Genomic DNA, 25,016 nt, shown 5'->3' with positions numbered 1-25,016 from the left:
AATTACAGAATAATTGTTCAATCAGACAACATTCAGGTTCTGGCCTCATAATTAGTTTATGCAGGATGACACAGCTCAATCTTGGTGAGAACATGTTACAGGGAAGCTAAATGTGCCTGTTCTTCTATCATGTATAGTTCTGTCTCAACTGCAACATAAAAATCTAGGATTTCTGTAATATTATCAAAGTATTTTGACTTTGCACAAAATATCCAAAAGCTTCAAAAGATTTCAAAACCACTCCAAACTAACATCCCTAAAGAAAAATGAGCAAAGGATAAACATAGGTATTTCCCAATGAGTAAATTACAAAATGTAACGTCCACATGGCACCCAAAGAACTGCAACCTAAGAGAGCGAGCCCAATGACGGACCTGCTGGCTCCCCTTCACTCCACCCACTGTCAGCAGGCCCCCTGCCTTCTGTCTTTCTTCAGCCCAGGAACTTTTTTTTGCTCAAGGCAAAAGAGCAAAGGCTACCATAAAGTCGATTTTCACCCTGGGTTCTGTGAACGCAAAGGGACTATTGAGAGTTATGTTAGGTATTCTCAATGGGGCTGGAAGGGAAGGAGAGTGGAAACTTCTAGACTCAGAAAGGAAGTAAAATCTTTGGGCTCCCTACGTAACAACAGCCTTAAAAATGTACATACCTTTATCCTGGGATTTCCCTTAGGATGTGCACTAAAATGTCTGACAAGGAATTCAAAACAAAGGTTACTTATTCTATGGAGCGCATACAGGCTAAATATCCCAAAGGGAAGCAAATTACGGCACGTTATGCTCAAACATGGGATGCCAGTATGGGGAGTCAGGGCGGGCGTGGGCTGCAATGCGGTGATGTTTGGAGACATTCTGGTGTTACGACTGGCAGTGCTGCTGGCAGGTAGTGGACAGTGGCCAGGGGTGCTGTGCAGCACACGGTTAACACACAGGACAGCACCCTACCACAAAGCACTCAGTTCACATTGCCAACAGTGCCAAGTCTGCAAAGCCCTGTGGCATACCACACACTTTGCAACCTAAAAAAGAAAAAATTATGCCTTTAAAGCCTATTTAATGAAATGGAAAAACATCCACAAAGTTACCACATACTCTTATTAAAACACACGTCGATGTTTTATACACGCAAGTGTAAAGATGCGGTGGTAGAACATACAGATGGATATGGCTAAGGCAATCCATCAACCATGGTTAAAACACTGAGCGATGAGTTTTCAGTTTCACTTTTATAATTTTTTAAAAAGAGAAAATTAAACGCAAGAAACCTCAATCTTGGGGCTTCCCTGGTGGCGCAGTGGTTGAGAGTCTGCCTGCCAATGCAGGGGATACGGGTTCAAGCCCTGGTCTGGGAAGATCCCACATGCTGCGGAGCAACTAGGCCCGTGAGCCACAACTACTGAGCCTGCGCGTCTGGAGCTTGTGCTCCGCAACAAGAGAGGCCGCGACAGTGAGAGGCCCGCGCACCGCGATGAAGAGTGGACCCCGCTTGCCACAACTAGAGAAAGCCCTCGCACAGAAACAGACCCAACACAGCCAAAAATAAGTAATAAATAAATAATAATAAATAAAAAATTTTTAAATTAAAAAAAAAAACCTCAATCTTTACTTTATTGAAGTTTAGTTGATTTATGTGTTAATTTCTGCTGTACAGCAAAGTGATTCAGTTACACATATACCTTCTTTTTCGTATTCTTTTCTGTTATGGTTTATCACAGGACACTGCATACAGTTCCCTGTGCTATACGGTAGGACCTGTTGTTGATCCATCCTGTATATAATACACTGCATCTGTTAACCCCAAACTCCCATTCCATCCCTCCCCTAACCTCCCCCCACCTCTACAACCACAAGTCTGTTCTCTCTGTCTGTGAGTCTGAAGAAACCTCAATCTTTGATTAAAGATGCCAACTGCAATGTCTACACTTAAGTATCTCGTTTGCCATTATTATCAATGATTACTCAAAAAATGTAGTTTTATTACAAGTTGGGCACTGTGCTCTTCACATTATTTAATACTCCCCACAATGCTAGCAGGTTTATTATCTGCATTTGATGCAAGAATTTCGTTCTGCTCCAAAGCTGCGACACAAAAACTCAGCTGTACCACCTCCCATTATATCTAAACCCTGAATATCCTTTTAAAATACGCTGTTTAAAAATGTTTGATAATTGCACCCAATTTCTAGGCCTCAAATAGTAGCCTGCAGTACCCACAAAAAATGTAAATAGGAGAGAGGCAGCCCAAAAAGCCTCACCAAAAAGCACCCTAAGTGGGAGTGACAATGAGACAAATGCTGGGCAGACAGGCTACACCCAAATCCCAAGGGCCTGGTCTTGGCTGACTAAAACCTGAAGGGTGGAGGGGAACGGGACAGGAGACAGGCACAGACATCAGAAAATCAAATTTTAACCCCAAACGTAACCTAATTCAAAATTTTAATCTTTCAAAACGCACCCCCAGTTTTCAGCAATTTTGCGCATTTAGATGAGCTGGGGAAAGGACCCTTGTTCGTACTTACAATGAAACTTACAAAGTTCAGCTACTTTTCACTTTTGAAAGGTAGTGGTTACTCATGAATTCCCAGATTTAGTCCAACTTTGTGGCAGACTCTGGAAACCAACTGGTTGATTCCTATTAATCTCGAGGACCTAATTTCAACCGGGCCACCATGAGCACCTAGCACTTCATATAACTAACCATGTGCCCACACGCCTCCAAAGGACACACCAGCTCTACAATTTGCAGGAGCTATCCTCTGCCCCAGGACCTCACCCACCTGTTTCTTCCTTTAAGGGGAAGGGACCAGTGCCTTTTAAATCCCAAATCCCAGCAACAGCTACCTGTACTAGTACAAACACTCTCTTTACACCAATGGAAGTAACTATTATCCAGGTTTTTCTGACAAAATGCTGACTTCAAGTAGCTTTGATTTGACTTATGCTTTAACCCAGACATTCAGACGTATATTTGAAGCACTCAACTAAGGTTTAGTTTTTCTAATGATTCAAAGATCCCTGTTAGAAGCCAAGAACATTTTGATTAGTAGGGCTTGAACCTCACGGTTTTAAATGAGCATCTACACAAAAAAAGTTCTAAACGATAATTAATTTGTGTCAACTATTCAAAACCAAACTTTCAGACCACTGGTAACTTGACAGCAAAGTACAAAGAGGTATTTGTATGTTCCCTGCTACAGACCCATCCCTCACGATCTGTATTTGTTTGGGCGGTCAGTGTTTATAGCTGAAATATGGACAGTTTCACAAGGAGTAAACACACACCAATGTTTTAGACTTCAATTCCTTATGTAACCTAACTCAAAAATTTAACCTTTCAAAACACGTGCACAAGATTTAAACAGTTAGATGAGTTCTGGAAAAGTTGTTCTGCTAGAAAAAGCTCTTAAAAACACAAACTGAAGTTGTTGAAAATATTACAAAGTCATTTCTTTTTACTTTCTAAGCAGTTGTCTCCCATTGCCTGAATTGAGCACTTCTTTAGATGAATGGGACACATACAGCTGTGAGAATTTTTGTGCAGCACCCTTCAAGAAAATAAGCCTGTCATGTGGGAGTTTCAAATTATACTGTCCTTATCACAGTAAAATCTGATAATGAGAGCGACAGCTAATGAGGTTCCGAAGTTTTATGGAAGTAAATCCTCCCCAAAATAAGTGCTATCAGCCATAAAAAATGGAGCACTGATGTATGTTACACCATGGATAAACCTTAAAAACATTATGCTCAGTGAAAGATGCCAGACACAAAAAGCCACATGTTATATGATTCTATTTATGTGAAATGTCCAGAATAGGCAAATCCTTAGAGACAGAACCTCAATTAGATATTGCCAGGGGGGAGCGGGGAGGGGGACATGGGCACTGACTGCTAATGGGCATGGGGGATTCCTCTTGGGGTGATGAAAATATTCTAGAATTAGAGAGTGGTGATGGTTGCAAAGCCTTGCAAATATACTAAAAAGCACAGCATTATACACTTTAAATAATATGTGAATTTTACAATATATAAATTATATCTTAATTAAAAAAAAATCAGTGTTAAAATGGGCTGGGTGCAAATACTCTGACAATCTACTATGGACCCCAGAGAAGTTGGGTTCCGTTGGATCTCTAGTTGGTGTCATTTTCCTTGGTTTAAGGCGTAGTTTTTTGAACTAGGAAGGAAGCCAAGCAGGTGCATTTGGTTGCTCAGACCAGTTGGGGCAGCTTCCAGAGAGTGCCTTACTCTAGTTCTTTTTTAATCCCAAAGACAAGAGCTGCGAGGTTTTCAGTACGTACTTTAATTTTACCTGGCACCTACAAATCTCTTTACTCCTCCCCAGCACCCTGACATCGTTACACGTTAGGTGGTGGAAAAGCAAGCCTAAATGTTAGATGGAGGACAATGAGGGCCGCTCTCCCGACCTGGAGGGCAGGAAGAATGCCAAACAACCAGTTCTCTACGGAAGCCCTCTCAAGGCAGAGAGGCCTCAAGCAGCAACAAGTTCAAGTGGATACCTTTAACGCATTTCTTTGTCGCCCTCTTGCTTGTGGCTTCCAACGCGATGCCAATTTCATCAGGATCTTGCCCTTCTTCCTTAACCGCCTATTAGGAAGAGACAAGTTTTACAACGTGGCTAAGAGCTGCAGGATAGACACTGTTCTTCCCAGGTAACAACTTCCCAGCGAACAAGCGCAAACCCTTCCTTGCAAAGAGCGACTCTGGTTCTGGTATCTGGGCTGCCAGCCCCAAAGACACAGGAAGAACCCAGCGTCACTTGGTTCTCTCTGCAGAGGCCCCCCCACCCCACCCCAAAAGACAAAGAGATGTGTGAGCTGGGTCTCCACAGAGTCTGTGACGAGTCCCGAAATGGTCCCTAACCTCCAAACTACCTCTACTTTATGTCAACGAGGTAACAAACAAGAGAGGCTGCGCTTGGTCTGGCATGGGCAGAGACGGCTGCGTGCTGTTCGACAGGCCACCTTTGACCTCGGGGGAGGAAGAACACTGAACATCCTGGGTAGAGGGCAGGTTGCTGGTTCCAGGCGACAGTGCCTTTCGCGTGCTTGGGGACTCCGCGCTCAACTCACAAGGGCCCAACCCTCAAGAGCCTGTTCCCATCAGGGAGGTGACACCTCCCCCCTACTCCCGGTACCCAACTCTGTGTTAAGTGCTGCGAGGTGGGGCAAGAAACAGGGGATGGTGCGACACAGGGAGTCAGGGAGGTGGAACAACACTTAGGAAGGGTGGGCAGGGAGGCGACATCTCAGACAGACCCAAAATGACAACAAAGCGCCAGCCAGATGGAGACCTGGGAGACGAGCAGCCAGGTGAAAGGCACGGTGAGCGCAAAGGTCCTGGGGCAAGAACAAGCACAGCCATCCCCTTCCTGGAAAACCTCAAAGGCTCTTCAATCATCCGCTCCGCAGGGGACGAAACTGAGACGCGGGGAGGGGACGGCACTTGTCCAAGGTCACACAGCCCCGGGAAGAGTCCAGGGGCCACCCTGAGTCTAAAACGGGCTTTCAGCGCACCGGAGGCGACCGACGGGAGGAAAAGGAGAAGGCAAAGCACAGCTCGGGGCGGTGACGGGCCAAGGTCACACAGCCGGGGCCCCCGGGGCCTGACAGCTCGGGCCGGGGTCGGCCACGAGACAAGCGGGCCGGGGGCGCCCCGTCCCGGGGAGTCGCGGTGACAGGCCCGCGCGGGGGCATGCCTCGGCCTCAGGCGCCACCCCGGGGCCCCGGGCCGCCTCACCTTCTTGAGCCGCTCCATCAGGACGCTCTTGTTGCCGCCCGTGTCCAGGTTCCGCTTCTTCAGCTCCGCCCGCAAATCGATTACCCGCAAGTCGCTGAGCCGCCGCGTCCCGATCTCTGAGGCGCCCGAGACGACAGCGGCTGTGCCAGAACCCGAGTCGCCGGACCCTGCCAGAGTCTCCGCCATCCCGGGTTTCCCGTCTCCGCCACTTATTCCACACACCGCCGGCGGCTGTAGCTGCTCTGAGCACAAAATGGCGCCGCCTGAGAGGAAAACGCACTCCCTTCCTCCCGCCCCGTTTTCCGGCCGCGCATGCGCGCCTCCCGGATCAGGGCTCTTAGCAGCAAGCGAGCTCGCGCGCCAACCAACCGCATGTGTCTGGCCACAACGCGCAGGCGCCGTAACCGCAGTACGCATGTGTCCCGGCAGTTCGCGGCGGGAGGCCGGCGAGACGACACGCGCCTGCGCGTATCGCCCTCTCCCCACACACGCCGCCCCCCCACCTCCCGCCCAAGGCTCTCACCACGCATGGGCAGACGCGACCGGGAGCGTCGAACCCACGCCGGGTACGCCTGCGCAGAAGCGAGGCGCGCCGGGGCGGCTGGAGCGGTTTCTTCGCAAGCGGCGCCATTTTGTGCTGGGAGCCGAGATAAATCCGGCCCGGTTTTCTGTGAAGTGGGCGGCGGAGCCAGGGTCCCTGGAATGGCGGAGACTCTGTCAGGCCTAGGCGATTCGGGTGCGGCGGGCGCAGCGGCTCTGAGCTCCGCCTCGTCGGAGACCGGGACGCGGCGCCTCAGCGACTTGCGGGTGATCGATCTGCGGGCGGAGCTGAGGAAACGGAACCTGGACTCGAGCGGCAACAAGAGCGTTTTGATGGAGCGGCTTAAAAAGGTAGAGCCGGGGCTCTGGGGGTGGGCAGGAGGTGGGTCGGGGAGCCCTCGCGGCCGCGACGGGGGCCTTCTGGCCTCGGGGTCCGCCCCCGGCCCCGTTTGCGGCCTGCGCCGGGCCTGGCGCTTCGGGCTTCTTCCGGCTCCTCCCAGGCCCCGGCGGGAGCTTCGAGCCCCGCCGGGCCCAGGTTCAAAGCCCAGCGCCGCATCGGGGCGGGAACAAGAAAAAGAAAATCTCGACGCAAACGGGGGAGGCTGGGGGTGACGGGTGACATCGGCCGAGCGTTTGTGTTATTCGCATCAGCTCCTGCTTTTCAAGGGCTTTTTTCGGCTGGTTGCATCCCGGCCTCTGAAAGGGGACACGGAACCCTGAAATCCTCGCTTCCTCCGCGGCGTTAGGGGACTCAGCCAAGGTCACTCGGCCGGGGTGAGGAGGTCGGGATTTGAACCGAGGCCGGCCGATTTTCTGAGCCCGTGTCGGCCACGGGGGCGTCCTCTGGGAAGAGAGATGCTTCTTGATCCGTTAGGGCCCAGAAGCCTTGAATAGGGGGTTAATTTTTAAAGTAACCATATCGAGGGAATACTCAAAGGGGGGGGGGATGGGGAAACGGCTTAGGGATTTGCCAGTACGGGCTTGGGGATTTAGCCTGGAGGGAAAAGTGCTATTTGTAATAACCACCAGAGATGAAACAAACAGACTTGGGGAGGATCTAAAGGCTCTGTCAGATCTGCGTGATCTTGAGCGTGGAAGACATTTAATCTTTTCTGGGCCTGTTTCTTCTTGTGTCCAGTAGAAGAAAAAAATAGTGTTTTCGCGTTAAGATTAAGAAAAATGGCATGAAACGGGCTTGGCGTGTTGCCCAGCGCATGTAAACACTCGAGGTGCGACCGCTGTCACGTTTCTCTTTTTTCTCTGTGCCACTGTTTGGTATTTGCAAACAGGGGGTTTTAACCCCCTGCCTCGAGGGTTCTGAGGGATGCGTGCGAAAAGCAGGGAGTTAAGTAAGTGTTTGTGCCCTTCTGCTTCCCCTGTGCTTGCCTTGTTCCGGTGGCTTCTTTCTTTTTGCCACTTAGCGACTCTTGCCTGGGGACTTCTCCTGTGTAATCGCTAAGCCTTGTTACCTATCCCCCACCCCCCAAGACAGTGCGGTTTGTCACTCACTCCACCCTCCGGCCTCCCAAACAACAGAGGATCAGAGTTTTATTTATTAATTGCTGTTTACAGGAAGTAAGGATTATTTCCTATTGTCTGGATGAGGAAGCTCAGGCTTGAGAGTAGTGAGTTATTTGCTCTGAGTTAGTTGGGCCTTTCTAATTTGAGTCTGTTTTCTTTCACTATGGTTACTAACTTCCTTTACCCAGACGGGGCAGGCGGTTCATCCACCGAGATGTTTACCTGGAGAAGATGCAAGGAGGGTGAGGGTTGGCACCCGGGGACATGTGATCTATGTTGTTAGTAGCCACAAGGCCTCCTATCAACAAAATCAAATTGGGGGGCTTTAGCCTTTATTCCCCCGGGTGGTCCACAAGCCTGCAGTGCTGATAGGATGGCATTGAACATTCCTGTCAGGCGGAGGTTGAGGCTGGTGTGATCTTCCATCACTAACGTCTCTGAGGGGACAAACCCATCCCTTTTTCCTTCTTTTCAGTTTCTTAGCGATGTGCTCGAAATACATAAATACCATTAGCATATATACCCATCTGCTACCCTGCCCAAGCAAGTCTGGAAGTACTGATGTTCTTCTCTTATACTTCCGTTATCTAGTTGTTGTTGTTGTTTTTTTTAAGAAGGGCAAAGGAGGGAAAGGTGGAGGCAAAACACAAAGTGTAATTTGGCAAGGCCTGTAAGGATGACTCGTAGCCTGCAGTCCCCGCTAGGGATGACCCTGTGAACACTACACCTAGAGGAGACACACTGAGGGGCAAACTGGTACACCTTCTGTCTGGGGTAGTTTTTGTATTCTCCTGATGGTGTTCCAGAATCTTCTGTCTCCAGGAAGAGAGTGAAGGACTTTATGTTTGTGCTTTCCTTGATGCCAGGGCATAACTCCAATTCTTCCTTCTGGTTCTGGCTTCAGAGAGAAGGGAGAGGTTTCTTTGTTCCTGGTACAGGTTAGGTGTGGAGCCTCCACGCTGCATTCTGAATTTAGACTTTTCCAAGCTAGGAAACTCCTCAGAATCTTTGAGACTTCTGAAACTGTTTACAAATAAAACAGCATTTGAAATGGGTTTAAACAGAGTTTGAGAGTCCAGTAAAGACAGGGTTTTCAGTAAAACCTAAACGTGAGGCCTAGTGTCTACGGATATCAGCATTGACACGCTCAGTCCTGTTTGTTTTGTTGTTGTTGTTTCTGTTGTTGTTGTTTTTTCTCCTGAGTGCCTCTTTGGTGCCTGGCACAGTGCAGAGCATAAGTGGGGGCTGCTCAAGTGAAGGACAGGCTCTTGGGACGGGGAGGCGGGACTTGCCAAGAGATCCTTATAATTCTGTATCCGATGAAGCAGGCCCCCTAGTGGTTGAAGGCAAGACCTCTGGAGTCAGAGATGATTGTGAAGGGGTGAGGTAGTACGTGTCACATCCCCTACCGTGCCACACACAGCAGGAACTCAGGCAGTGAGTGTTAGTGTTCTGTACAGACGGTGCCTAGTACAGGCGTGACGTGGAGAGGGGATCAGGGAGGGTCGAACAGCCCATGGTTGAGTGAAGTCGTAGGTAACTGGAGAGCGTGCCTTTCCCTTTTTTGAGTTCTTTTGGGCCCAGGAATAGGATCAATCAGATTGTGGTGATAATGTTAAAAATAACCCTAATGTTTGGTGAGTGCTTGCTTTACATGGATAATAAGAATTCTCATGACAGCTTTCCAGGGTAAGAACTTTTATTAGCCCCTTGTTCCAGAGTAAAAAACAAACTCACAGGGATTAAGTAACCCTGCCTGAGACCACACAGCTAAGATCTGGTAGAATCAGTCTAAATCCAGAGCCCTTGCTTGCTCCAACGTAGAAAGAGAAAGAACGAATGAACAGGTGGGGAGAGGCCCTTTCCAGATCAGCACCCTGAAGCTTCTGTGAAAGTCAAATCTGTGTGCTGCCTTTTTGGGTGAACTTTTTTACCTTCTCTCTAGGCAATTGAAGATGAGGGGGGTAATCCTGATGAAATTGAAATTACCTCTGAAGGAAATAAGAAGACATCAAAGAGATCCAGCAAAGGTATGGAGGATTTTATAAGCATTGCTAATGTTAGAAACTTTTTTCAGAACTGACTTCCTTTGCTAATGTGCTTGTGGACTGCCCTGTGAATCAGAAGGACCTTGAATGAAGGTTTGCATTTTCTTTCAAGATCCCTCCACTGTATTTTTGTTTCCATGGTTCTTGGGAATTCAGAGGATGGAAGAGGTACTTATACCTCTACTTATTTTCCTCTGTAGGTTTCTCAGCAGCCGTTGCTTATCCAGACTCTTAACCTTCTTTAAGTAGAGAGTGTTTAGAATTACTTGAGTCTCCTATTGACCTGACTTGTGGAAAATAACTTCCCTTTTAAATACTGTCTGGCCAAAACAGAGATGTCACTTTTACAGACATTGCTTTCAAAAACTGCATACTGCATAAAAGCCAGATTCCATTAATTCCATTAATGACCCTAACTGTCTGCCCCAAATCTTCCCTTCCCCGCTTCCTCCCCCACCACCTTCCTCTGTTACATATACCTTTAATCAGGTCCCAAACATGTGGTTTACTTTCTTGGCTCTCTGGGCCTTAGCTTATATGTTCCGCCCACTCCTCTTCCCCATTTGTCTGCATTCAAGTCCTAGTTCATCAAGAGACAACTTCTGATCCCACCAACAGCAGGTCTTCTCGCCTTAGGTCCTCTGTGCTGCCATGGCCTGAGTTAATGCTTACATCTCATTCTGCCTTGTGTCACAATCAGATTGTTGAGGACAGAGGCTGCGTCTTCCTTATCTTTCTTCTTGCTTAGTATTTATTCATTGAGTTACTAATGGAATTCAGTGACATTCAACTGCTGTTTTAAGAAAGAATTAGCTAAAACTGGGCATTTGGGCTGTCCTGAAAGTTCTCTTGGTAATTGGAGGTTTTATTGCTCAGGCCCCAAAACAAAATGAAATATTTTTACCTGGTCAGTGGTGAAGAATTGGTTGTGAAATGTGTAAGAGGCAGGCACCAATATCAGCCATGCTCTGTGGTATATAGGCTCTGGGAGAACAGCAGTCAGTGACCTCACTTTGGAATGAAGTCACCTCTGCGGTCCACAGTTCATCGAGCATTTTTGGTTTTGCCCAAGTCAGTGTTTTTGCCAAGGCAAAGAGTGCTGAAAAATCAACAGAGAAAGACAATTATAGACTGGCAAAAAGTAGAGCCTGTGGATATCCTTTTTTGCTTTCTTTTTCTTTTTAACAGAAAAAGAAATGCCTGTGTTAAGGTCTTTGGAAATACAAATGTGCATTAAGTAAAGTGTTGAAATTCCTTTCCATTCAGGAGGCAACCCGTTATTAAAAGTGTGGGCATATTTTCCCAGACTTATCTATGCGTCTGCAGTCATCTAAAAATACAGAAAGATGTGCACACACCTGTGTGCCTTTGTCTTTCCTTTAAAAAAATCGGTTCTACTACACACCATATTCTCTAATTTGTTTTTTTCACTTAGCGTGTTGAGGACATTTTTCGATAGTGCTGAAAATAAAAAACTCATTCTTTTAACAGCTGAGTAGTCATCCTTCATATGATTGTACCACAGTTGAGCTCGTCAGTCTTATTACTAGACGGTTGGGGTTTGTTCCAGTTTTCAGCACAGACGTGAACCAGAGCTATCTCTGCTGAAGGAATATGTTTTTGTTAACTTATTGAAAGTAGAATTCCGGGGTCAAAAGACGTGCATCTTATTTTAAAAATAGCTACTAACAAATAGCTCTCCAACAGGCTGTACTGGTTAGTATCTCGCAACATAGGGGGTGGGAGAGGGTGCCAGTTTCTTTAAATTCTCACTTAATGCTGAATATTATCTTTTTTTAATGTTGTTTTATATATAGAAGAAAAGTATTTCATTGTATTTATCTGAATTTCTCCACAGGTAAAGTTTCCACTTACATTTCTTCACAGATTAGACAGTTTCTGATAATTGGCCATCTGTATTTTCTGAATTGCCTTTTCATGCCCTTTGCCCATTTTTCTGCTGGGTTGCTGGTCTTATTGACTCTTGAGGGCTCTCTCTATAAAATGTCACGATTGTTTTTTCCCTGCCTCTCATTTGACTTAACTAGTTTGTGGTGTTTTGGTCTTTAAAGTTTCCATCTTTAACACAGGCAATGCAGTCAACTTATTCTGTACGGTTTCTAGATTTTATGTTGTATTTTAAAAGGCAGTCCTTTGCTTTAAAATTATTATTTTTTAAATCATTCCGCATTTTGGAGTGGTATTTATGGTTTTATTTTGAGTTCCTTTGGAGTTTATTTTTGCATATGATGTGAGATAAGTAGGAATCGAAATATGGAACGTTCCTATCAGACTCCTCGTGCCCTTGCCCAGTCATCGTCCCTGCCTGTCCCTCGAAGGGGGGGGAAATACGTGACTACTTTGACCATAGATTAGTTTTGCCTGTTCTAGAGATTCAAGTGAAATAGACCCATTTAATACAAATTTTTTTATTTTGTTGGCAGCACCGCACAGCTTGTGGGATCTTAGTTCCCTGACCAGGGATTGAACCCAGGCCCTCAGCAGTGAGACCATGGAGTCCTAACCACTGGACTGCCAGGGAATTCCCAATACAAACTCTTATGTGTCTGGTTTCTTATGCTTGGTGTGATTCTATTCGGGAGTTTTACAGTACATATTGATATTTGGTAGGGCAAGTCTATAAGTTCTGAATTATTTACAATCATCTTATTAGATTTTATCATGATTTTAACTGAAAATAGAGTTTTTTCATCTGCCCTGTTTGAACAAACTCAAAATGGTTTGAAATCTGATTATTTTAATCAGAATCCTAGAAAGCATACCTCAAGTAATCTCAGCATCCCTCCAAAGTAGTTTTACACCAATACTTTGTTTAGCAGAATCTTTTAAAATAATTATCAGCAAAATAATTTAACTAGAAAAGTAAAGTCAGCATGTTTGCTTTTTAAGCTATTGCCTGATTCTATGTTGCTGGGTTGTTTTTGTTTCTTTTGACATAATTTCTTTCTTTTTTTTAGAATAACCATCAAATGCTTTTTAATAATTGGCAAAATTTTGAACAGATACTTCACAAGAGAATATAAATAAATGGCCAGTGACCACATCAAAAAATGCTTGTCATTAGCTATCAAAGAAATTAAAATTAAAATGACTAGAAATGCTAGAAAACAACTATTAAAATAGCAAAGATACAGAAAAACAAACTCCCATACATTGCTATAGAGTATGTAAAATGATGCTATTTGGGGAAAAAAATTGGCACATACTTACAAAATTGAAACTTCAACTAAAATACAACCCAATTATTCCACTCCTGTGTCTTCAGCCAAAATAAATGAAAGCATAGATCCACACAAAAACTTGAACATGAATGTACAACATATGTTTTTTTTAGGAGACATAATTTCATACTTAGAAAAGATGCAAGAATAATACAAGGAATTCTCATATATCCTCATCCAGATTCCCCAAATGTTAGCATTTTATTACATTTGTTTTATCCTTTTCTTTCTCAGGACAGGGAAGGAGGGAGGGGAGAGAGAAAGAAAGAAGGGTGGGGGGAGAGGGAGAGAGAGAAAGAGAGAGAGAGAAAATAAATGTTATATATATATTTTTCCCCCCCTGAACTATTTGAGAATAAGTTGCATGTATGTGCCCCTTTGCCCCTAGAGACCGCAGTATTTTCTAAAAGCAGGGACATTACATAATCGTACCTAGTTACCGAAATCAAGAAATTAATGTTAATATAATACTGTAATCTAAGCTTAGACCTTATTTAGATTTAGTCGTTTGTTCCAATAATGTTCTTCATAACTTAAAAGAAGAAAAAATCTAGGGTCTTTTCATTGCCTTCAGTTGTCACGTCTTTTTGGTTTCCTTTAATCTGCAACAGTTCCTAAGACTTTCTTTGTATTTGTGACATTACCATTTTTTGAAGAGCACAGACCACTTATTTTGAAGCCTGTTTTTCAATTTGGGTTTTTTTGGTTGGGTTTGGTTTGGTTTTTTTCCCCTCATGATTAGGTTCAAATTATACACTTTTGTCAGAAATACCACCAGAAGTGTTATTTTTCTCAGTTAACCTCCCTAGAGGCACATCCTGACCATTTGTGTAAGTGACTTGAGGTGGTATGGGTTGGGTTTCTCCACTGGAAAGTTAACTATTTTACTCTTTGTAATTGTATCTATGGGGAACATACTTTGAGACTTATAAATATCCATTTCACCCTCCACTAGTGTCAGCATCCACGGAGTCTCGTCCAATGGTGATTTTCTAAATTTGTCATTCCATCTCTGGTAGTTGGTTTTCTGCCATAAGAGGTAGCTTGCCCTTCTCCCCCACTTATCATCGTGAACTTAGAGATTCCTATTTTATTCAGTAGGTGATAAGTAAGCCTTTTTTTTTTTTTTTTAATTTTTATTTATTTATATTTATTTTTGGCTGTGTTGGGTCTTCGTTTCTGTGCAAGGGCTTTCTCTAGTTGCGGCAAGCGGGGGCCGCTCTTCATCGCGGTGCGCGGGCCTCTCACTATCGTGGCCTCTCTTGTTGCGGAGCACAAGCTCCAGATGCGCAGGCTCAGTAGTTGTGGCTCACGGGCCTAGTTGCTCCGCGGCATGTGGGATCTTCCCAGACCAGGGCTCGAACCCGTGTCCCCTGCATTGGCAGGCAGATTCTCAACCGCTGCGCCACCAGGGAAGCCCATAAGTAAGCCTTTATGATTATTATTTTGATGTTCAGATTGTCCCAGTGAGAAGTCCTTCAGGCTGGCTCCTGTGTCTTTTTGACAGGATCACTTCATTCTGTGAACACTTACTTTCTGGCACAAGACAGTGTTCCAGTGTCTGTTGCTTTCCCTGCCCCACACTGGGAATCAGCCATTTCTTCCAGGTGCCCTCCTTCCTTTTTGTGGAGCGTGCTGTTGTACTCTTTGCTACTGGGATGTCAACTCCTTGGCCAGTGCTGGGTCTGTAAGGTCTTTTGGTCTCAATGTGCCTCATGAAATTAAACAAAGGTAAAGCAATCTGAAATAAGCCAATGACAGCTTAAGAAATGAGAAAAAAAATATGGGACTTCCCTGGCGGTCCAGTGGTTAGGACTCTGTGCTCTCACCGCCAGGGGCCGGGGTTCGATCCCTGGTCGGGGGACTAAGATCCCGCAAGCTGAACAGCGTGGCCATAAAAAAATAAATAAAGCTCTGGCTAATATGAACAGTGCACCTGCAAAACTCACTAGCTAGTTATAATTGTTCATCACTTGATTCTCTTGCGTTTTTGAGGTGGCAATGATAGATCATCCACAAGTCAAAGACTTAAGTTATTGCCAGAAGCCATTAAAAATAGATATACTAAAAATATATATATATATATATACTATTCTTAAATAGTAAGTAAAGCTAAAAGGAAATATTCTAGTAGCGTGACATGACTAATTTTGAGAAGGTTTTCCTAGATGTGATGGCTTGATATCATAAAGTTCTCAATTCCCCCCAAAGTAAACTAAAAGAAACTTTGAGATTTGTCTGTTCTAAAATTAATCAAAAAGAAAATACACAAGAATAACTAAAATTGAAAAACAGTGTTGCATACTTGCTCTCATTTTAACGGTAAGATATTTAAACAGAGTGGGGAGTTTAAGGATTTGTTCATTATAAAGGAAGCACTAAGGATTTTTCAGTAAACAATGTTGGAACAGTTGGCTATCTGGTGGTAGGGAAAAGCTGTATTACCTTCTTCTATGCAAGATAGAAATTCCAACTAGAATAGTATTTTTGTAATATAGTGGTAAGGAAGGCCTGAAATGAGACTTAAAAAAAAGAAACTATAAAGAAAAATAAATTTGGCTACTTGAAAATTTTAAGTCTCTGTTAATAAAAGATACCATAAGTAAGATACAACAACTGGGAGAAAATATTACAGCATGTAAGCATCCAGAAAGCATTAAATATTCCTACAAATTAATAAAATAGACAATCCAGTTGACAAAGAACAACAGAGATTATGAATAGGCAGTTCACAGATGAAAGAAAACACAAACAAGGCCTATATACAAGAAAAAAAAATTCCCTTGCTGGTAATTGAAGGAAAGCAAATAAAAATAACGAGATATCATTTTTGCCTGTTACACTGGTAAAAATTTACACAATTCTCAATATCCCACATTGGCGAGGGTGTGAGGAAATGGGTAGTTATTGGAGATGGTAAATTAATAAAGCTGCTTTGGGAGGTTAACTAAACTAAGGAACTCCATAATATGGAATAAAAGATGGAAGTGAGTCAATATATAGCACAAGAAAATATTCCAAGGCCTTTATTGAGTAACAAAAGCAAGTTACAGAATGTATATACAATATGGTTCCATTACATAACAAGTTTATTTCCATTTGAATGATATATGTGTGTAAATCCCCAAGAAAATGTTTTGAAGGACCACCAAGCTGGTAACAATGGTTACCTCTTAGAAGTGCAATGGGGAGAAGGGAGAGTAGCTTTTTTCATGCATTTATGAGGGTGGATCTTTTATTAATAAATGGTGTGAATCTTTTAAATTTATTTATTTTATGTATTTTTGGCTGCGTTGGGTCTTCGTTGCTGCGCACGGGCTTTTTCTAGTTGCGTCGAGCAGGGGCTACTCTTCGTTGTGGTGCGCAGCCTTCACATTGCAGTGGCTTCTCTTATTTCAGAGCGCAGGCTCTAGGCACGCAGGCTTCAGTAGTTGTAGCACACAGGCTCAGTAGTTGTGGCGCATGGGCTTAGCTGCTCCGCGGTATGTGGGATCTTCCCGGACCAGGGCTCGAACCCATGTCCCCTGCATTGGCAGGCGGATTCTTAACCACTGCGCCACCAAGGACGTCCCAATGGTGTGAATCTTATAATGAGTGTATTTGTGTAATTGTGTGGATGTATTTATGTAATCAAGCAAATTTTAAAAAATGTTGACCTTTCCACATGCAGCAGGCCACATGGGATACTGGGGGGATATCCCAGCAGAAGTCCAGGGAGGTGGTCTAACAGGTGAGTTGGACGTAATTGCCAAAGCAGAAGCTTAGCAGGGAGAAGAAACCGGAATCCCAGGCGAGGGGGCTGGGAGCAGATTATGGAGACAAGCGCTGAGCGAGGCCTGTAGTTTGGAGACTGCGAACATTGGAGGCGTTTTACTCTGCCGAAGAAGGCTTTGAGGAGTACCTTTTCCCTTAGTACCAAAAACAGTCGCTTTAGTTTTTGCAAGAGTAATATTTTTCATTCACATTAATTTTGGATTCGTTTAGACACACTGTTTTTCATCTTTGGAAAGTAGGGTGTCTTTCCCCAAACCTACTTCCCCCCAAAGTAGGCGATTGTTGATAAGCATCCCAGTAGGGCTGTGCTTTCTATATTGAAGACTAAACGTTCTTAGAACTGCATAGTCTCTTGACATTTCTGGTCAGGTCATTTAGCTGGGAGAGTTCTCCCGTGGAAGGGATTTGAGCTGCAGTGTACCTGTGCTTACTGCTCAGGAGAACAGTAGGTCGTGAGATCTGAGTCTGCCTGATGAAAACCTGCTGCCTTTCTTGTGAAAGGGAGAAAGACAGTATAAAGGGTGGCAAGTTTGTGGTAGTCTACTTAGATTTTTTCCTAGTAGTAATTCAGTGGAATTGGGCAAAAACCAATGTGCATGTTCTAGAATGGTAACCAGCTTTATCAAATACAGTAAGTCTGTGGAAACGTTGCTGGTGTATCTTCCTGGCATATTTACAAAGACCACTGGGTTGAGTTCCAGACATTTTTGAAGCTCAAGGCATGTTTTGCCATAGGAATATTATAAAATGGTATTGGGGTTCCCAGTCAGCCGCCAAGGCTACTTGCACGTAATGTATTGCATTCTAGTATTAGTGTCACAATTCCCTGTGTTCCTAAATAAGATGTTCCTGAGAACATGAGTGAAATTAGAATGTGGAAGAATCAAGTAACACATGTTATAAGAAAATTCTCATCCTTGAGAGAGGTTTTTTTAACGTCTGAATGATGGTATAAATGATTAGGGTTGAGCTCCCCGCACACACAGATTCTATATAGACTTACGAGATTAATCATTAAATATAGGCAAATTAATATCTAGTTCTTTTATATTACTTGAGGAACACTTAGTAGTCTTAAGAAATTGATCTTTGCTTTGGGGAAATAGGCGTCGCAGGAAGTGAGTCCTCCTGAGGTTGTGCAGCTAAGGACAGGTGGCTGATGAGCACCTCTTTACATAGACCAACGTTTCAGATCACTGGGGGGGAAAGATCAGTAAATGGTGTTGGGAAATCAGTTTCCAGATGGAACAGGCATTTGTAAAATAGTCTTACTCAGCAGGAAAGTGAAAGAATCAAATGTTAAAATGAAATCGGAAAAGAACTAAATATAGGTGAATATTTGTGTTGTCTTGGTGTGGAGATGGGCTTCTAAACATGAAGGTAAAAACCATTTACACATAAAAACCGATTAATAGCTTTGGCTGCATGAAAGTAAAATTTACCCAGAACCCAAAAACAAAACTAAAAGATTGGTGAAGAACTGGGAGAAAATGTGTTGTGTATATGACATGCAAATTAAAAATGAGGAGAAATGGAACAGAGGTTTTTTAATTGGGGAAAGGGTATAAATGAGAAATTTTTACAAATGTGCAAACGATTGACCAAAAAATGCAACCTAAGCAGTGATCAGATAAATTCAGGTTAAAACAAGTATTCCTTTTTTGCCTAGCACATTGGCATGGGTAAAGAAATAGCTGATTTTAACAAAGATTCAGAAAAATTGGTACTTTGATTCACTGTTAATGGAACTATGGATTGTAATACTCTTCCTCTGGGGTATCACGATAATATATGGGGTGTTTCTTTTTAAAAAAGACTTTAAAACGTACATACTCTTTGTCCCAACTATGCCATTTATAGAAATATGTTCTAATACGACAATTACCTGGATGCAAAAAAAGAATTACCAGAATGTTCATTTTATAAGCATTTTCTTAAATCTCCATCCATAGGTATTACTTACGTCAATGACGGTGTCTCCATATAATGCTATGAAAGTATAGAAAGATGTTAACAATACATTAAATGAAAAGATTATAAAATAGCAGTACAGTGCCATTTTTTTTTTTTTTTTTTTTTTTTTTTAAATATTTATTTATTTATTTATTTATGGCTGTGTTGGGTCCTCGTTTCCGTGCGAGGGCTTTCTCTAGTTGTGGCAAGCGGGGGCCACTCTTCATCGCGGTGCGCGGGCCTCTCACCATCGTGGCCTCTCTTGCTGCGGAGCACAGGCTCCAGATGCGCAGGCTCAGCAATTGTGGCTCACGGGCCTAGTTGCTCCGTGGCATGTGGGATCCTCCCAGACCAGGGCTTGAACCCGCGTCCCCTGCATTGGCAGGCGGATTCTCAACCACTGCGCCACCAGGGAAGCCCTACAGTGCCATTTTTAAAAGCGAAGTACATGTATATACATAGCACAGTATGGGAGGCTATCTATCGATACATGCCACTGTATGATAGCTCGAGGGCCAACTCTAGATGGTAAAATTGTGAAAGGCTTTTACTTTCTTTTTGCTTTTTTATGTTTTCCTTTTATGTCATTGTCTCTGTGGGAAAACATGTTCCACATTCCTTAACTAAAAAGCAGCACAGGGACTTCCCTCGTGGTCCAGTGGCTAAGACTCCGCGCTCCCAATGCAGGCGGCCCGGGTTCGATCCCTGGTCAGGGAACTAGCTCCTGCCGCACTAAAGATCCCACATGCCGCAACGAAGGTCCTACACGCAGCAACGAAGATCCCGCGTGCTGCAACTGAGACCCAACACAGCCATGTAAATAGATAGATAGATTTTTTTTTTCTTAAGCAGCACTTTTTCTCCCCCCCCCCTTTTTCTTTCTTTTTCTTTTTCTTTTTTTCTTTTTGCCACAGCACACAGCTTGCGGGGTCTTAGTTCCCCGACCAGGGATTGAACCCAGGCCGTGGGCAGTGAAAGTGCAGAATCCTAACCACTGGACCGCTAAGGAAGTCCCCAAAGCAGCACATTTATATAAGATACTCTTCTCCCCATAACCAAAGCCACTTAACAAGAAGGGCAGGCCTGGAAAAGGTCTAGTCTACCTCCACCTTATTAAGAATCCATTTCAGGCTCCTCATACTTCCACAGCCAGTTGATAAGAACAGAACCACTTCTACTTGGGGGTAGTAGAGGGGCTGCCTTATGCAGAATGGCCTTACCATTCCTGGATTATGGTGTTCCTAAATGGAGAAGTGCCACGGGTGTTTTAGGTTGTCTTATTTCTGTAGTGCTTAGGGCCTATAAAAGTGAAAGTTGTCACATCTGGAAAGTGCATATCAGTGATCTCATGCTGTAAATTATTCCTCCAGGGCGCAAACCAGAAGAAGAGGGTGTGGAAGATAACGGGCTAGAGGAAAATTCTGGGGATGGACAGGTATGTGCAGCCTTGTCAGTGCATCAGCTCCGTGCGTGGACCCATGACAGTCATCTGACGGTGGCATTTTCTTTGTCACAGGAGGATGTTGAGACCACTTTGGAGAACTTGCAGGACATCGACATGATGGATATCAGTGTGTTGGATGAAGCAGAAATCGATAATGGAAGTGTTGCAGATTGTGTGGACGACGACGATGCTGATAATCTCCCGGAGTCCCTGTCTGATAGTAGAGAGCTAGTCGAGGGAGAAATGAAGGAGCTTCCTGAGCCGCTTCAAGAACATGCTGTAGGTAACTCGGCAGTGTCTCTACAGTGTACCCTAAACGTAATAATTCCTCAAATAGCTTAATAGATGATAAGTTTTATATTTGGAGTTAAGTTCTTTTAATGCCAGTTGAGTAGAATGGGGGCTAATCCATTCACATGTAAAAATCAGATGAGTCTGAAAAACACACTTTGCTTCATTGAAAAATGGTGTCTTGTGAGGAACGCGAGTATATGCTCTCCATTTGTATCATGCAGTGTTAAGCCTTTTGAGGATACTATTGTAGATCTTCCTGTTTATTATAGGAGATTGGTCTGTGGTGTAACACCTGGGATGCCTTGAAAATACCAAAACAGAGGTTGAAAGTTGGTCTTTTGCTGTCAACCAATTGGTACTCGCCTAGTCAATCTTTAACACTAACTTTGATGTTGTTTTTAAAGCCTTAGCTTTTTTTCTTGTTAGATGCAATTATGGTGGGCATTATTTATTGAACTTTGTCTACCAGACATTAGGCATTTCCTTTAATCCTTTCAATAACTGTGTGATATATAGATGCTGTTATGCCCATTTTCCAGTTGGGGAAATTGGGGAGTAAAAAGGTAAAGAAATATCTCCAGGCAATATATAGGTCATATGAGAATAAGAATTAAGACCAGGCTATTTCCAGAGTCCATGTACTTAACTCATACACCACATTATCTCAGTGCTGTTAAATTTACTGGATTGTGTCATTTCCGTGAGGATGAACGTTTCTCAGGTAGCCAGAAGAAGCAATGAAAAATAGAAGCCATGAGGCGTCTTTGTAGGAATTCCTAGGACTTGGTGTTAGGACCTAGGAGACACCTGGTTTTCATAGTCCTCCTCACATCTTTTTTTTTTTTTTTTTTTTTTTTTTTATTTAATTTTTTTTTGGCTGTGTTGGGTCTTTGTTTCTGTGCGAGGGCTTTCTCCAGTTGCGGTGAGCAGGGGCCACTCTTCATCGCGGTGCGCGGGCCTCTCACTGTTGTGGCCTCTCTTGTTGCGGAGCACAGGCTCCAGATGCGCAGGCTCAGTAGTTGCGGCTCACGGGCTTAGTTGTTCCGCGGCATGTGGGATCTTCCCAGATCAGGGCTCGAACCCATGTCCCCTGCATTGGCAGGCAGATTCTTAACCACTGCGCCACCAGGGAAGCCCTCCTCACATCTTTTGTGGAGTGTCTCCCAAGTACTCCAGTACTCCCTGGGGAAGGAAGCTCTGTTCTCTGCTGGTCCACCCATGCCATTCCTTGGAATGTGTTTGCATTTTCTTTTGGAACTGATCCTCAATACCCTTAGAGGTAGCAGATTGTCATCTTTGAAAAGGGGGGGGCGGTTTGAGAAACGATTGAGTCATTTTGACACAGATAGGGTATGCAATTGTTTCATCTTTTGATGAGTCTCATTCACTGGCTTCCTAAAAAGGAGTACCAGAAACATGAGAGCAGTGAAACCCTTCCTTATTGACTGCTTTTCCTTAAGGCTGTTTTATTCCCTGTGATTAGAAAATAATATATTCAGTAACAAAAGCCTGGAAATGCCTAAATGTCTATCAGTAATGGTTAAATAACCATGGTTTAGTGGAAGCAGTTGTTTAAGAGTTAACAGCATTGACTAGAGGTCTGCCACTTAACTTGCTGTGTGACCTTGGCTAATTTACTTAATCTTTCTGGGCCTCATTTGCAAAAATAGTAGGTTTGAGGAGGACTAAATAGATGAATGCTTATCGCTAATTTAGAGCAAAAGTCATCAAGCTGGCCAAAGATTTATTGGAACACAGCCACATCTATTTGTGACAATTGTCTGTGGCTGATTTCTGTATACAACAGCAGAGTAGAATAGTCATGACAGAGACCGTCTGGCCTACAAAGCCTAAAATACTCTCTATCTGGCCCTTGACCCCGGCTTAGAGCAGCACCTATCGTATAGCAGACGGCAGTAGGGTTATTGCTACTGTTACCATAACATTTATTACTCCTTCCAGTAATACAGTTACTACTTCTATATACCATCTCAGTGAACTAAGCTTATTTATATGAACTAGAATAATCTCCAAGATGGCAGCAAAAGTAAGGCAGGGAACAGAATAATGTGCTACTAATCATGGAGACAGAGAAAGGGGAGACAGTCTTTCACATGCGTGTGTGCCCATGCTCTTGTGAGCCTGTGTAGAATGTCTTGAGATGGCTGTGTCAGGGGAGGGAAGGAGTGGTGCAAGGTGGTTTCCTAGTCAAGTAAAGGTAATAACAATACATGCTAATTATAAAATATTTTGAAACTATTTCCCCCCTCCCAAAAATAAACCAACATTCAGGGCTTTATAACAAACAATCTAAATTATGTTAGGTCACACAACAATGATTTTATGAACCCCCTTTCTATATCTGGGGAATCCCTTGCCTTATGGACAGAGCCCACCTCATAGAGTAGAAGCTCAACATACCAGTTATTCTTCCCCTGCAGGTGGGGCAGTGATGGGTCACCTGGGCTTTGCCAGTCCTATGCTCCTGTCCCCACACTCAGTTTGGAAGTTGATGGTGCTGAGTGGCAGGGTTCCCGGAGAAGCCCTTCCCATGTGGGCAGTAGCCGCCCTAGCAGCAGCAGTCCCAGCAGCAGTAGCGTCCAGGCTCGGCAAGCTGTGGTGGCCATGGAAATCCAAGAGCCCACTCTGCAGCGTGACTCTGGATGCTGTTCCTGGAAGAACAGCCCCAAACCTGGTGGTCCAGTCTACCAGGAGAGCCCATGTACTGCCCAGTTGTACTTTTTTTTGCTTAACTTAGACTTTTGTTTTTCTTTGTTTGGCTTGCATCTTGAAACCCAAACTGATACCATTTTAGTGGGTCTCCTAGTCTGTCTACAGGTATATGTTTATGTACATTTCTTTCATTCGAGGTGGAATCACAATATAATGCTGTTTTGATTCCTGCACTGTGTTTAGAATTTCATCTTAAGTGACTTTTCATGGCTGTAGCTTTTCACTGTATGGATGTACCATTATGTTACCTTATTATTGATGTAATAAATTTTATTCTCCATTTATTTTACAGGTAGAGGACAAAGAAACTATAAACAATTTAGATACTTCATCATCTGACTTCACTATATTACAGGTAAATTGTTGTATGTCTCAATAATTTTAGAATCAAACATTAGACCAGTCTCTCGAAACCACTTCCAATATTGTATGGCAGTCCCAACTAAAAGTCATTGCAAAGTTTATTTCCTTTGTTGGCTTTTGTAGAGGGGGTTTTGCTTTCCACTTTCCCCTAATATAACATGCCTATTGAAAAGGGCTCATCGTCTTGGCTTCCCTTCCAAGCACTGTGGCGTCCCTGCAGCTGAGAGGAGGGTGTGTTTGCGGGGTTCTTGTTAATTTGATTCGTGGGAGAAGGGCAGCCTGTTGGGTCTGTTCTGGATGGCATCCTCTGCAGAAAGACTATTAGATGAGACATGAGACAGCAAGGGGGACACCCCCTCCTCAGGAGAGACGAATGGGGCACGGATGAGGATGCAAGGGGGTGACCAGAGCGCTGACCTCACAGCTGGGAAGAAAGATGGATTCTCGGGTTCTGGTTCTGCCTTTGGGAAGTTTTTCTCAGAAAGTACACAGATTTCTTTTGATGACTGTGTCATCTTGGCTGTTTGACTACCATCTGTGTGGAAGTTAAATCTTAGATGAGAACAAATGAGATGTGGCCTAACTTTCAGATATGGTTTGCATAAATGTGGATCTTGAGTTTCCTTTTCCTTTTTCTGCCAGCCTGTAGATGTAAACTGTTGGAATAAAGCTGGGTAGCTGATTTTCAGTAGAAGGTTTTGTGAGGAAATGAAAATACTTAAGCCAGTCATAAGTAAGCTGACTGCCAGTCAGCTTATGCCAGTCCTTGTGTTTTGTTTGTTTTAATAATGTCACCTATGCTGCTTAATTGGAAATCACCTTTCAGACAAGATCTTCATTTGCTTCTGCCAGGCAGGGGCAAGGTTTGTTATTACCGAGCCAGAACCCCGGCCTTGAGGAGGGTGCAAATCTCAGGGAAACTTGGTGAAACCCAATTCACCTTTAGGGCTGATGTCTCTCTCCAGCTGCAAAGTGACACAGCCTGTTCCTGACTCAGAAGGGAAAGACGGAGCGGGTCTTGTCATTTTCTTGAGTGTCTCTGTAGGTCAAAGACTCCTGTATATATTATCCTAACCAGACGCTTACGTATAGCTCCTCTCAGCAACAAATAGAAACGTACGCGTTTCTCTCTAGGGAAAGTTAGGAGAGAATTGTTCTGCCTAAAATGATTGTTTCCTTCAGTGTAGAATCTTTAATTCCCAGCATGAAATGAAAAAGAATTGATTACAAATAAATGAAACTATTAAGAAAGTGAACAGTTTCCTAGGGCTCCCCAGAATGGCAGGTCAGTGCCCAGTGGAAGTTGCAAACCATTCACGTCCATGTAACTCATATGCTAAGCACCTGT

At 43.9% G+C, this 25,016-nt stretch overlaps 2 protein-coding genes across 3 annotated transcripts in view; one reads left to right on the top strand and one right to left on the bottom strand.

Moving 5' to 3' along the window:
- The window catches only part of SAFB2 (scaffold attachment factor B2), a 34,472-nt gene extending 28,425 nt beyond the window's left edge, over positions 1-6,047 (bottom strand). The window contains exons 1-2 of the mRNA XM_057540827.1: positions 5,757-6,047; positions 4,517-4,604 (exon numbers count right to left, since the gene is read on the bottom strand). Coding sequence (XP_057396810.1) covers positions 4,517-4,604; positions 5,757-5,942 — 274 coding nt within the window. The 5' untranslated portion in view covers positions 5,943-6,047. The remainder of the gene's footprint in view (positions 1-4,516; positions 4,605-5,756) is intronic.
- A 279-nt stretch (positions 6,048-6,326) lies between these two features.
- SAFB (scaffold attachment factor B) overlaps positions 6,327-25,016 on the top strand; it is a 35,181-nt gene continuing 16,491 nt past the window's right edge. For both annotated transcript variants that reach the window (XM_057540829.1, XM_057540828.1), the window contains exons 1-5: positions 6,327-6,647; positions 9,763-9,847; positions 20,205-20,269; positions 20,351-20,561; positions 23,602-23,660. In XM_057540829.1, the coding sequence (XP_057396812.1) occupies positions 6,459-6,647; positions 9,763-9,847; positions 20,205-20,269; positions 20,351-20,561; positions 23,602-23,660 (609 nt within the window). In that variant the 5' untranslated portion in view covers positions 6,327-6,458. The remainder of the gene's footprint in view (positions 6,648-9,762; positions 9,848-20,204; positions 20,270-20,350; positions 20,562-23,601; positions 23,661-25,016) is intronic.

This window comes from Balaenoptera acutorostrata, chromosome 2, assembly GCF_949987535.1.
Source record: "Balaenoptera acutorostrata chromosome 2, mBalAcu1.1, whole genome shotgun sequence".
NCBI lineage: Eukaryota > Metazoa > Chordata > Mammalia > Artiodactyla > Balaenopteridae > Balaenoptera > Balaenoptera acutorostrata.
The sequence above is the reverse complement of the archived record's forward strand: the minus strand, read 5'-3'. Positions and strand labels throughout refer to the sequence as shown.